Source organism: Eublepharis macularius, chromosome 18 (genome assembly GCF_028583425.1).
Source record: "Eublepharis macularius isolate TG4126 chromosome 18, MPM_Emac_v1.0, whole genome shotgun sequence".
NCBI classification, from domain to species: Eukaryota; Metazoa; Chordata; class Lepidosauria; order Squamata; family Eublepharidae; genus Eublepharis; species Eublepharis macularius.
Genome location: NC_072807.1, coordinates 4,300,317 through 4,314,354, shown reverse-complemented (window position 1 = coordinate 4,314,354; position 14,038 = coordinate 4,300,317). Strand labels below are relative to the sequence as shown.

The following is a 14,038-nucleotide window of genomic DNA, read 5'->3' as shown; positions in this document are numbered from 1 at the left end:
AGGGAGTCTGGGTGATGTATACCGCCCCTCCTTCCACAGAGCAGGGTCCTGCAGTATTCCTGGCGCCCCTCTGATGCCAGGGCCGGCCCAGCTGGGGCCCTGCCCAGCGGTGGCAGCAATGAGCCCTGACAGCTGTGCACTTGATTTCTGAGCAATGTACAGAGTTCAGAGTAGTAGCAATCTCCTTCTTCTCATTTCAAACTCATATCCTATACAAGCACATTTTTAGGCAATTTAGAACAGTGCTAGTCATGACCCCAAAGAAAACTCACAGTTATACTACCTAGGATTGTATATACCTTGCTTTCTTAGCACACTGATTAAAAACTCCACCTTAAAAAAACAGACATTCAGAACACATTATTAACAAAATCACATAATTAAGTGTATATTCCTTGCCAATGTTCTCTCCGGGCTGCACACAGGGCAAAAGGAAATTTTTAAAAGGCCTCTGATCTGCATCCCACCCCCCAAATCTTGTTCATGCAAATGGACTTTTTCATTGTTTCAGAGAGACAACACTTAGGCTGTCATTTTAGGAATTGTCCTTTTTGGCAATAGATACCACCTCTCCATTTAAAAATGGAATGGAAATTGAAAGAGGAGCTTAGGAGTGGCTGAAGCACCCCCACACACTACCATGAAAAAACTAACTGTTCTCCCACCCCCAGCCCCCAGCCCCAAAACAGCAAGCAAGCAAACAAACAAAGCTATTTGAGCAAGGAAACAGAAGGTCTACCCCTTCCCAGTGTTCCATTTCCAAAATACAATGTAATGATAAAGTAACTGAAAAGTAAAATAAAACAGAGTCATTTTTCCCTATTAAAAGGAACAGAAACTGTTCCTTAACAGAGTAGCATTGATTGCAGAGAAAACGTGATGATGGGTGGTTGGAGCATGCTGGCTGGTGTCAGTGTAAAAGAGAAAGAGAAAATAACAAACTTGTACTTGCCTTAGTTTTAGAAAAGAAGTAAGAGTTCTTTATTATAGGATTTCCGTACTTTGATAGGAAAGTGGAGAGAAAATTCCTATCTACTGATCTATTCCTGAGCAGGAAGTTCTGAGATTAACAATCTACACATCAAAGGATAGTTCAGGGCAGTAAAGGAGTAAACAGATGCCCTGACCTGTCTATCTTTCTAACTCTCTGGTTTCTCCACTTCTGAAACATGAGGAAATGGACAGTGTTAGAAGTGAAGTCTTGTTGTTATGTGCCATCAAATTGCCTCCAACCTATGGCGACCCTATGAATGAAAGACCTCCAAAACATCCTATCATTAACTGACTTGCTCAGATCTTGCAAACTGGAGGATATGGCTTCTTTTATTGAGTCAAGCCATCTCATTTTGGGTCTTCCTCTTTTCCTAGCATTATTGACTTTTCCAGAGAATCTTGTCTTCTCATGATGTAACCAAAGTACAATAGCCTGTCATTTTAGCTTCTAGGGAGAATTCAGGCTTGATTTGATCTAGTATCCACCTTTTTGTCTTTCTGCCTGTCCATGGTATCTGCAAAACTCTCCTCCAGCACCACATTTCAAATTAATCCATTTTCTTCCTGTCAGTTGTCTTCACTTTCACATCCATATATAGTAATGGGGAATATCACAGTTTTGAATTACCTTGATGTTGGTTCCCAGAGAGACATCTTTAAGGATCTTCTCTAGCCCCCTCACAGCTGCTCTTCCAAGTCTCAATTTTCTTCTGATTTCTTCATTGTAGTCTCCCTTTTGGTTGATGATTGAGCCAAGGAATAGAAAATCTTGGACAATTTCAATTTCTTCATTTTCAACTTTAAAATTGTGTAATTCCTCAGTAGTCATTAGTTTTGTCTTCTTAATATTCAGTTGTAATCCTGCTTTAACGCTTTCTCTATTAACCTTCATCAGTAGTTGTTTCAAGTCTTCACTATTTTCTGCCAGTAACGTGGTGTCATCTGCTGCATATCTCAAACTGTTAATGTTCCTTCCACCAGTTTTCACTCCACCTTCTTCTAGATTTAATCCAGCTTTCTTTATGATATACTCTGCATAGAAGTTGAATAGGTAGGGAGATAATAGGAATCCTTGTCTGACACCTTTGCCAACTGGAAACCGTTCTATTTCCCCATGTTCTGTCCTGCCAGTAGCCTCTTGTCCAGAGTACAGGTTGCACATCAAAACAATCAGATGTTATGGCACCCTGATTTCTTTTAACAGTCTCCATAGCTTTTCATGATCCGCACAGACAAAAGCTTTGCTGTAATCTATAAAACACAAGCTGATGTTCTTCTGAAATTCCCTGATATGTTCCATTAGTCACTGTAAATTTGTAATGTGATCTCTGGTGCCTCTTCCTTTTCTGAATCCGTCTTAAAATCTGGCATTTCTTATTCCATATATGGTAAGAGTCTTTGGTTTAGAATTTTGAGCATCACTTTGCTTGCATGGGAAATTAACACGATAGTTTGATCGTTCCTGTACTCTTTGGCGTACCCTTTTTGGGGAATTATAATGTAGACTGAGCGTTTCCAGTCTGTGGGCCATTGGTTTTTTAAAAAAATGTAAATTGGAGCCAAGCAATTATGTTGCAATTATGTTCAACAGAGGCCTTGCAATCTGACTGTTGCTACATTGAAAGTGGGCGGAGCCAGCCAGGGTTAAGGCCTAAGATACTTAGTGTTGGCCATAACCATAGGCATTTTAAGGCAGTGTATAAATTCTTTTTTTATATAAAATTTATTTTTATAAATATAAGCAGAACAGAGAAAATAAAATAAAAATGATAGCACAATTGTAATTACATCAAAAGAAAAAGAAATGAAAGAGTAAACATAATAAATATAAACAACTTGGGTTTTTTTATATCCAGTATATATCAATCCTTGAATGTGTTTGACGTCTGTCAGAAGAGAAAGTATAGTCCCCAGTATTCAGATTTTTGATCCTCCAAGCATCTTCCAGTTGTAACATTTCCACATAATTAAACATATTTTTGGGAAGTTTGCCTTCTTTGGGTTTTTTCACCTATCATTTTTTTTTAGATCTATTACCCCATTCATATCTCCAAAGATTACTACCTGCTTGAAAATCGAAAAAGGATTGGAAAACATTTTCATACAAAATTTCTCTTGCATTGTTTGGCACATATATTGTTGCTAGTGTGTAAATCTTGCCTTCCAGGAGCCTGATTTTCAAAATCATATGTCTTCCGTCAGAGTCTCTTAATTCTTCTGTAGCATTTATTTGTAAATTGTTTATATAAACTGCAACTCCTTTTTAAAATGATAAATTCTTAATAAACACAGAAATACATAAGAGCAAAAAACAGGAACAGAGCCCCAAAGAATCATGGAAATTGTAATATAAATAGGAGGGGTGGACAGTCCTGTGTTTCAGCTGCCATTATAACTGAGTCCCTCATATGATGGTTGTTGTGGATTTTCCGGGCTGTATAGCTGTGGTCTTGGCATTGTAGTTCCTGACGTTTTGCCAGCAGCTGAGGCTGGCATCTTCAGAGATGTAGCACCAAAAGACAGAGTCTCAGTGTCACAGTGTGAAAAAGATGTTGGCAGGTAATTTATATCTACTCAGGAAGGTGGGTTTGGGCTGAGTCATCCTGTAAGAGTTTCCCAGGGTGTGGAATGCTAATGGCGGGAGGCTTCACTGTATCCTGAGGAGGTTCTTTTGCATATGGATTGGTGCTTGATGTGCTAATCTTCTCTGCAGGGCTATTGTCGGGTATAGAGTGTTTTGTTAGCCTGGTGTTTTTCAGAACTGGAAACCATGCTCTATTAATTCTTAAAGTCTCTTCTTTCCTGTTGAAATTGTGCTTATGCTTATGAATTTCAATAGCTTCCCTGTGCAATCTGACGAAGTAGTTGGAAGTGTTGTCCAGTATTTTAGTGTCCTGGAAAACTCCAATCACCACCCTCGACAGAAAAGAGGCATAATAAAAACATTAGTAGACTGTGCAAGACGGATATGTGAACCGTACTTCCTCAGTGAGGAAACTAATCATCTAAACCACGCACTTCAAGCAAATGGCTACTCCAGAAATGAAATCAGAAGAACAATTAAACCAAGGATAAATCAAACAACTAAGGAAAGAGTCTCCCACAGGAAAAGTGTTTTTGCCATATATCAAAGGAATCACTGATCAGATGGGAAAGCTTATGAAAAAGCACAACCTACAAGCAGTATTCAGACCCACCCGAAAAATACAACAGATGCTATGATCAGCAAAAGACAGTCGAGACCCCCTCACCTCTGCAGTAGTATACCGCATACCCTGCAGCTGCGGACAAGTTTACATGGGGACCACAAAGTGTAGCATCCAGACAAGAATAAAAGAACATGAAAGACACTGTAGACTTGGCCATCCTGAAAAATCAGCAGTGGCTGAACATAGCCTAACTCAAATAGGACACAGTATCCTATTCCAGGACAGATCACCTGGCAAGTCTGCCTGCTTAGAGCCAAGCTACAAGTGATGCCTGACATGAGAACTTGCGTCAGTTTCCTGCAAGTTTTGACGAGAAGTGTAGTCGTTCTGTCTGGCTTGTAGCTTGGCTCTAAGAGTTGATCTGGGTAGGGCTGATGGACGTTGTTGTTCACTGATCACTTCCTTACTCGCCGCTCACCCCGATGGCCCTCCTGCAGCTTGAGGGTTCTGCTGCTGGGCTGTGCTTCCCACAGGTGAGATGGAACCCCCCCTTTACCCGAGAGAGGACCCCGCTGCACAGCCCTCCCAGTTCCCCAGCTCAAGCAAACGGGTGCTGGAGCGCAGGCAGAGCTGCTCACCGCAGGGACTGCCCACCTCTGAAAACGATCAGCGATCAGCTGGGCTGCACCTCACCCCCACCCTCTCCTGGAGCCGTGCAGGGTCAGGCTCTGGCCTGGGCTGGGTGGTGCAGGCTCGCCTAGCAGCCACCTTGTACTACCTGGCCAAGAGGAGCCGGGAGCACTGCCGGGGCTGCACTCCCTTGGCTGCCTCCAAGGTGCAGTGGCTGGATGAGGCAGCCCAACTGATCATGCCCGGCCTGCCACCAGGCCACGGGGGAATGGAGCAACTGCCAGGTGAGCATGCCTGGCCCAGAGTGCAGCTTGTCCCCTGCCAAAGAGCCGTGGGGCCAGTGTGCACACAGCTTGATGGAGCCATGGGCCAAGGCCCCCACTCCCAGCGGCGGCAGGACGAGGCTGCAGCTGTGCATGGGGGAGGTGGACGGCCCCTGTGGTGGGCAGCTCTGCTCGTGCTCCAGCACCCAGGTGCCTGAGCTGGAGCGCTGGGAGGGCTGCACAGCCCTCTTCTCTCAGGTGGGGGGATGTTTCTGTCTCACCTGCGGGTAGCGCATCCCAGCAGCCCGTTCCGGCAGAACTCTCAAGCTGCAGGAGGGCCATCGGGGCGAGCGGCGAGCAGGAAAGTGATCAGTGAACAACAACTTCCACCAGTCCCACTCAGATCAACTCTTAGAGCCAAGCTACAGGCCTACATTTCCCGTCAAAACGTGTGGGAAACTGACACAAGTTCTCCTCGTGCCGGGCGTCACTTGTAGCTTGGCTCTCGGTCTAGTGATACGGCTGCGCCGAGAAACATACCAGATGCTGCCAGAAAACAGGAATCCAAACACCCAACCAGGGCTCAGTGATCTGCCCCAGATCAGTCCTCTCCCCCAGGATTAAATCCTGGATAATTGATGTTGGCATTCAGGCCTGCTATTCAGCAGCAGTCTGTTGGTATTTTGGCGAGACTTTCGGGATAGCTCTGGTCGAGAGAAGGACAGGAACAAGGAAGAGTCATTTTATTGTTATTGTAGAAAAGAGCAAGAGTGCACTTTCAGTCAGCACTGCTGTGTACTCACATTGATTGGCGCTGAATCAACTTCGGCTCCTGCCTGCACTGCACGATCTCAAGGTGATTTGGTGTCTGCTTTTTTGAGACCAGGTGTGTGTGTGTTTGAAGCCACCTTTTGTGGGGGCTGGAGATGTGTGCACAGCCAAGGAGGGACTGTTTTGCAACAGCCTTTTCTGAGCATGACGTTACAGTCCTTCTTCGGCTTAAGGAAAAAAATACAAAGGAAGTGTGTGCACAGCCAGGGAGGGAGTGTTTTGCAACAGCGGTTTCAGAGCACAACATTACAAACCTTCCTTGGCTTAAAAAAAAAAAAAGAATAGGTGTGTATGTGTGGGTGGAGGGAGTGGTTTCCACTGGGTGGCCAACCAATCAGCACCCAGCAAAAGGAACTGCATTTTGTTGTAGATTTTGTTGTAGATTTGCCTGTTGTATTTCTGCAATAATTAATGACTGAAGATGATTATATGAGAGAGTATAATTCCTGTTGAAGATTTCCTTGTATTGGACCTGATGAAGGAACTGGATTCCCAGAAGCTTCTTGTATCTGACATCTGTCTAGGGAATTAGTTGTTTGCATTAGTCGATTGCGATTTTACTGTACTTTGAATTTTTGATAGTTGGGCAAACTGTTGCTGTTAGCACAATGTAGTATTTTAAGTTCAATAGAATATTTGTGTCGTTTGAGTAATTACGAGTTACTACCACACGGCGGCTCTGTTGCGTTGCTAATATCACACTGTGGCCCATTGTATGTATTGCGTTTTCACAAGGGGGACTGATCGCTGCAGACTGGAGACCAGTCGAATTTCAGGGGATCTCCGGGCACCACCTGGAGGCTGGCAACCCACTCTCCTCACCTCAGTTTCTCCATCTGCGTGTTCCTTTTGTAATTAAAGTTTGGAGACCCAGCTGAGTGGTAGGAGCAACCTGTGCACTCATCTTATCCTTGAAGTGGTGACCCAAAGGGGAAAAACCCCTTCAAGAATACCCCATTGGTTGTGCCACATCCCGGGCAAAAATGGCTCACCCTCCCTACAAGGGGTGGTTACTCCAGCGGGCAGATGTGAAAAGTCCATTCTGGGTGTGACTGTGGGACTTTCCGGAGTGACCCAGCCAGCACCTGGCGGCAGCCTTTGGTGGCCGCGGCAGCCCCGAGAGCACCGAGCAGAGGCCTCAACAGACTGCCCAGAACACTTACCACCAACCCACAAGCACCGATTGCTGCCTTCTGATAATCTTGTTGCAAGTGAGGGGTTGTATATTAAGGATCTGGATTCGATTATTTGGCTCATTTTGTTCATTAGCTTTTTTGCCAGTGCGGAATTTTTAAATACAAGTGTGACAAGTATTTGGAGTAGTTACTGCCTTGGAATGGCCTTGCTCTCGGTTTCAATAGAACCATGTTTCTGTCTGCCTGTTTTTGTCTCAAGGCCAATTGGAATGAAATTTTCAGGAACTGTATGCCTCACCCAAGGGCTCCTCCTTCCCAGTTTTCCATTTAATAGACAATTGCAATTCTCACTTGCAGACTGGGATAGGAGAAAAAAATGCTTTAAAAGCATCAAAACTCAGTGTAGCTAGGCAAGGTATGTGCGTGTGTGTTTGGGAGCGGGACAAGAGTTTACCCCCTTTTACTTGTACATTCCACTTTTTCAAAAACAGACACCCTCCTCCTCTTTACATGTCATTGAGCAAACTTGGGTATAGCAGGGCCGTTTCCACACTACTTATCTTCCTCCAGAATGGGGTGCAATGTCACAAAAAACCCGCGGAAGATAGCGTCTTCTCACACGAGTTTTGCACGATGTCGCACAAAACTTGCGCAACAAGATGCTATCTTCCACATTTTTTTTGTGGCGTTGCACTGTGTTCCGGAAGAAGGTGAGTAGTCTGGAAACAGCCCAGGTCTCCTCAATGCTGCTTGTTTTCATTGCAATTTAAGAATACACCTCCAGTGTCTGTGACATTAAATTAGTAGTTCTCTGAGGTTGATGATCACTTTCTGTGGGATCACTTATTATTTCTCGTGTTTCTGCGCATTTCTGCTTAGTCTTTATTGTGTGTGTGTGTGTGTATGGGCCCCCCCTAAAGCTGTAGGCATCTTCCCTCCTATCCATGAGATCCACAGGCTGCCTGGAACTGGAAAGCCTGAGGCTTCTTCTTTCTTCCACCTCATCAAAGCATTGTCCCTGCTTGCCTAGTAGATGCATAATCACAGGTAACAAAACAGATCAAACAAACATTCACTTGTCAGGAAAAGCGCTCCCCCTGCCCCGAGTCTCTGAGTCAGTTACTGTGTACAGGGGCATCAACTGAAATTGTCCTGTTGGATGCTGTCAAGGGTTAAATGTTTGGTTGGATGATGTCCCTGTCAGCCATAGAATCACAGAGTTGGAAGGGGCCATACAGACCTTCTAGTCCAACCCCCTGCCCAGTGCAGGATCAGCCTAAAGCATCCCTGACAAATATTCATCTAGCCTCTTTTTGAAAACTGCCAGTGAAGGGGAGCTCACCAACCCCCTAGGCAGCTGATTCCACCTTTGAACTACTCTGACCGTGAAAAAGTTTTTCCTAATATCCAGCCAGTACCTTTCTGCATGTAATTTAAGCCCATTGCTTCGAGTCCTATCCTCTACTGCCAACTGGAACAGCTCCTTGCCCTCCTCCAAATGACAGCCTTTCAAATATTTCAAGAGAGCAATCATGTTCCCCCTTCAATCTCCTCTTCTCCAAACTAAACATTCCCAAGGCCCTCAGCCCTTCCTCATAGGGGTCAGTCTCCAGACCCCTGATCATTCTCGTCGCTGTCTTCTGCATCCTCTTCTGCATCCTCAACCTTTTTGAAGTGAGGCCTCCAGAACTGCACACAGTACTCCAGGTGCGGCCAGACCAAGGCAGTATAGAGAGGGGCTATGACCTCCTGTGATTTCGATGCAATGGCCCTTTTGATACAACCCAAGACTGAGTTTGCCTTTTTTGCCACTGCATCATACTAACTGCTCATATTTAGTTTACAGTCCACTCTTACTCCAAGATCTCTTTCGTGCACACTACCACCCCAATCTGATGAAACGCCATTGACCATCACTCTTTGGATGCGGTCCTCTAATCAGTTCCCTATCCACTGAACTGTCCTATAGTCCAGTCCGCAATCTTCCAGTTTACCCATCAGAATATCATGGGGGACCTTATCAAAAGCTTTACTGAAATCCAGGTAAATCATGTCAACAGAGTTCCCACGATCCAGTAAGCACGCCACTCGATCAAAGAAGGAAACCAGGTTGGTCTGACAAGATCTGCTGGGGACAAAACCATGCTGACTTCCCCAGATCACTAAGTGGTCCTTCAGATGCTTACAGATTGATCCCTTGAAAATCTGCTCTAATATCTTCCCAGTGGTCATTGCCACATGCTCTGCTCCTTATCCTGGCTGGGTGAAGGAAAGAAGGACATTGCCTCTTGCTCCGCACCTGATCCCAAATGGGTGATGGAGGGGTGAGTGGGCATTACCACTTGCTCCGTCACTAATACCAGCTGCGTTAAGGCAAGGGAGGGCATTGCCACCTGCTCCACTCCTAATACCAGCTGGATTAAGGCGGGGGGGCATTATCACCTGCTCCACTCCTAATACCGGGTGGGTGAAGGCAGGGGGTGGACATTTCCACCTGCCTCACTCCTATTACCAGCTGAGTGTAGGCGGGCATTGCCACCTGTTCTCCTGTTGGGAAAAGGAGGGCAGGCATTGCCATCTGATCTGCTCCTGATCCCAGCTGGGTGAAGGGGGGTGGATATTGTCACCTGCTCCGCTCCTAATACCCGCAGGTTAAGGCAGTGGGTGGGCAAAGCCACCTGCTCTGCTTCTGATCCTAGCTGGGCGAAGGGGGGTGGGCATTGCCAAGTGCTCCACTCCTAATACCAGCTGGGTTAAGGTCGGGGGTGGCATTGCCCCCCCGACTCTGCTCCTAATAACAGCTGTGTTACGGTGGGAAGGGAAATTCCATTTGCTCTGCTACTAATACCAGCTCGGTTAAGGCAGGGGGTGGGCATTGCCATCTGTTCCGCTCCTAATAGCAGCTGGATTAAGACAGGGGGCGGGTGTTGCCACCTACTCTGCTCGTAATACCAGCTGGGTTAAGGCATGAGGGTGGGCACTGCCACCCATTCTGCTCCTTATACCAGCTGGGTTAAGGTGGGGGTGGGCATTGCCACCTGCTCTGCCACTAATACCAGCTGGGTTAAGGCAGGGGAGGACATTTCCACCTGCTCCACTTCTAATACCAGCTGTGTTAAGGTGGGGGCTGGGCATTGCCACCTGCTCCGCTTCTAATATCAGCTAAGTTAAGACGCGGGGGGGGGGGCGGGCATTGCCACCTGCTCCGCTGCTGATATCAGCTGGATGAATGCGGAGTTAGGCATTGCCACCTGCTCTGCTCCTAGTACCAGCTGGGTTAAGATGGGGAGGTGGGCATTGCCACCTGCTCCGCTTCTAATATCAGCTAAGTTAAGACGCGGGGGGGGGGGGGGCGGGCATTGCCACCTGCTCCGCTGCTGATATCAGCTGGATGAATGCGGAGTTAGGCATTGCCACCTGCTCTGCTCCTAGTACCAGCTGGGTTAAGATGGGGAGGTGGGCATTGCCACCTGCTCCGCTCCTAATACCGGATGGGTGAAGGCAGGGGGTGGGCATTTCCACCTGCCTCACTCCTAATACCAGCTGAGTGTAGGCGGGCATTGCCACCTGTTCCCATCCCGATCCCGGCCTGGCCTTCCTGCCAGGCATGTTTTCTGGAGGGACATGGAGCCTTGCCTGGGCTTCCCTCCACAGCAGCGCCTTCTGGTGGTGCCCCAGGGTATAAAGTGAGTTTGAAATATGCTTACACAATCAATTATATAGTAGGATGCTTGTGCGGAGCCCACACACTTTTCAATAAAATCCTCCCCTTCCTTGATTTCCTGAAGGGTGGTGATCCTCTCCATCAGGCTCTGAACCTTCTCCTCCAAAAGCCTGACCAGCTTACACTTCTGACAAGTGAAGTCCAACTTCTCTTCCAGAAGGAAAACAAAATGGCACACTCCATGCAGGTGACTGGAAAGGGGCCTTCTGTCGACATCATTGCATTTCAAGTATATTCCAAGAGTACTCTTCTAGCAGGTCCCTTTCCTTCTTCTTCTCAGAGCCCAGATAGCTACTGAGTGCACCTTTCCTTGCAGTCTTTCCCCTCTCCTTTGCTGACCCAGGGAGATGGGAAGTTAAAGATGGCATGAGGAAATGGAAGATATCATTGCACCACTAAATGTTAGAATCATAGTGTTGGAAGGTACCTCTAGGGTCATGTAGTCCAACCCTCTGCACATGCAGGAAATTCACAAATACCTCCCCTTCCCCCACACACAGCCATGCGCAGAAGATGGCAAAACACCATCAGGATCCCGAGCCAAATTGGTCTGTGGAAAATTACTACCTGACCCTAAAGTGGCAATTGGCATTACCCTGGGCATGTAAGAAGGGCCACAAAAATTAAGCATTGATCTAACCCTTCTTGCCCTCCCTCTCATGATCTGCCCAGGTTCACAGAATCAGCATTGCTGTCAGATGGCCATCTAGCCTCTGGTTAAAAACCTCCAAAGAAGGAGAGCCCACCACCTCCTGAGGAAGCCTGTTCCACTGAGGGACTGCTCTAACTGTCAGGAAGTTGTTCCTAATGTTTAGCTGAAAATTCTTTTGATTTAATTTCAAGCCATTGGTTCTGGTCTGGCCTGGGGCAGCAGAAAACAATTCTGTGCCATCTTCTATATGGCAGCCATTCAAATAGTTGAAGATGGTTATCATATCACCTCTCAGTTGTCTCCTCTCCAGGATAAACATACCAAGCTCCTTCAACCTTTCCTCATAGGACTTGGTCTCCAGACCCCTCACCATCTTTGTTGCCCTCCTCTGGACTAGCTCCAGCTTGTCCATATCCTTCTTAAATTGTAGTGCCCCAAACTGAACACAATACTCTAGCTGAGGTCTAACCAGAGCAGAGTAGAGAGATACCATCACTTCTCGTGATCTGGACACTATGCTTCTGTTGATACAGCCCAAAACGCATTTCCCTTTTTAGCTACCACATCATACAGTTGACTCATGTTCAGTGTATGGTCTACTAAGACCCCTAGATCCTTTTTGCACATATTACTGCCAAGAAAAGTTTCCTTTCCTTTCTAAACGCAGAACTTTTCTCTGTTGAAATTAGTTTTGTTTGTTTTAGCCCAGTTTTCCAGCCTGTCAAGATCATCCTGTATCCTTACTCTGTTTTTGACTGTATTTGACACCCCTCCCAACTTAGTATCATCTGCAAATTTAATAAGTATTCCCTGTACTCCTTCATCCAAATCATTTATAAAAATGTTGAACAGAACGGGTCCCAGGACTGATCCCTGAGGAACTCCACTTGTCACTCTTCTCCAAGAGGATGAGGAACCATTAACTAGCACTCTTTGGGTGCGATCTGTCAACCAGTTACAGATCCACCTAATAGTAATAAGGATCCAAACCACATTTTACCAACTTGTTAACAAGGATATTGTGTGGAACATTATCAAAAGCCTTACTGAAACCCCTGATCCAGCAAGGTAGTAACTTTCTCAAAAAAGAGATAAGGTTAGTCTGACATGACTCGTTCTTGAGAAACCCATGCTGGCTCTTAGTAATTACAGCCATCCTTTCTAAATGCTCAAGGACCAACTGATGATTTGTTCTAAAACTTTTCCAGGTATAGACATCAAGCCGATGGGTCAATAGTTACCTGGGTCCTCCTTTTTCCTTTCTTAAAGATGCCCACCTCCACTCTTCTGTCACTTTACCTGTTCTCCAAGAATGGTGTAGTGGTTAAGAGCGCAGGACTCTAATCTGGAGAACTGGGTTTGATTCCCCACTCCTCCACTTGTAGCCAGCTGGGTGACCTTGGGTCAGTCACAGCTCTCTTGGAGCTCTCTCAGCCCCACCCACCTCATAGGGTGATTGTTGTTGTGGGGATAATAATAACATACTTTGTAAACTGCTCTGAGTGGGTGTTAAGTTGTCCTGAAGGGCGGTATATAAAGACATACTTCCTTTTGTCCACCATGAATGTTGTTGTTATTACTATTATTAAATGATGGACAGAGGCTCAGAAATTACATCTGCGAGTTCTTTTAGTACCCTTGGATGCAATTAATTAATTTGGATTGATTTTTTTCCCTACCAAAAATCAGAAATAATCTCATTTGAATTAGTTATCCTTCTGACATTAACAAACGTGGTCTGTTTGAATAGGATTTTGGTTAGGCAGGTTCTGAATATGCATCACTATTGTGAACCAGGCCCCAATCTATTTCAGTAAAATGAACTTACTTTTAGTACCTTAGAGTGAGCAGCACCTGTTCTAATCCTTTGCTTCAGCCCAGATTTCCAAAATGAATGCAAGTGAAGCCCTTTGACAGAATGAGCACTCTGCATTTTGTGCTGAGAGTGAAGAAGGCAGAGAGTTAATAAATTACTGCCAGAGATTAACGCTTAACTTTCTTGTAAACTTTGTACTCCTTTCACTGATTATGCAAAAGCCTGAACAGTTTGCAAAGACCCTGACAAACAGAGGAAAGTGTGAAGGCAAAAGTCTGCTGAGAAAAAATAGTCGCATCAACAGCCATGTTGGGTGAGTCCCACCAGAGTGCTTCAGAATTCTCCAAGACTGGCAAGCAAGAGGAATGTATCGGTGTGACTGCATGGGTCCAGCGTTTTGTTTACACGAGGCCACAATGTATTTGTTTACTTCACTTATACCCCACCTTTCTCTCAATGGTGACCCAAAGTGGCTTACATCATTCTTCTTTCCTCCAATTTTTAGTCATAACAGCCCTGTGAGGTAGGTTCAGTTGAGAGGGTCACCCAGCAGCCTTCCAGGGCACGGTGGGGATTCTAACCTGGGGGCCTCGGAGTCGAATTGGGCAGTCTAACTGCTGCCACACATCGGCTCTCTAGCCGTGGCCGTTTCCTCACGACTTCCCTGCCTGCGGACCATCACCGGAAAGACCCAGAAGACGGCGTCCTCACGCGTGAAACCGCACCAGGAAGACGCTGTTATCCAGGAGTTTTGTGCAAAATCGCGTCTTCCTGGTGCGATTTCACGCGTGAGGACGCCGTCTTCCGGGTCTTTCGTGTGATGTTCCGCAGGCAGGTAATTTGT

The 14,038-nt window shown here is 46.1% G+C and overlaps 1 protein-coding gene across 3 annotated transcripts in view; it reads right to left on the bottom strand.

The window, feature by feature from the left end:
- The window catches only part of HAO2 (hydroxyacid oxidase 2), a 56,610-nt gene extending 43,300 nt beyond the window's left edge, over window positions 1-13,310 (bottom strand). The window contains exon 1 of one of the 3 annotated variants that reach the window (XM_055002528.1): window positions 13,216-13,310. Coding sequence is in view for 1 of the 3 variants with exons in the window: in XM_055002526.1 (XP_054858501.1) it covers window positions 5,839-5,840 (2 nt within the window). In the remaining 2 variants the exon portion in view is untranslated. Of the gene's footprint in view, window positions 1-5,838; window positions 6,027-13,206 lie in introns of those variants that run through there. The other 2 variants (XM_055002527.1, XM_055002526.1) reach the window with 2 other exon arrangements.
- Window positions 13,311-14,038: the final 728 nt, after the last annotated feature.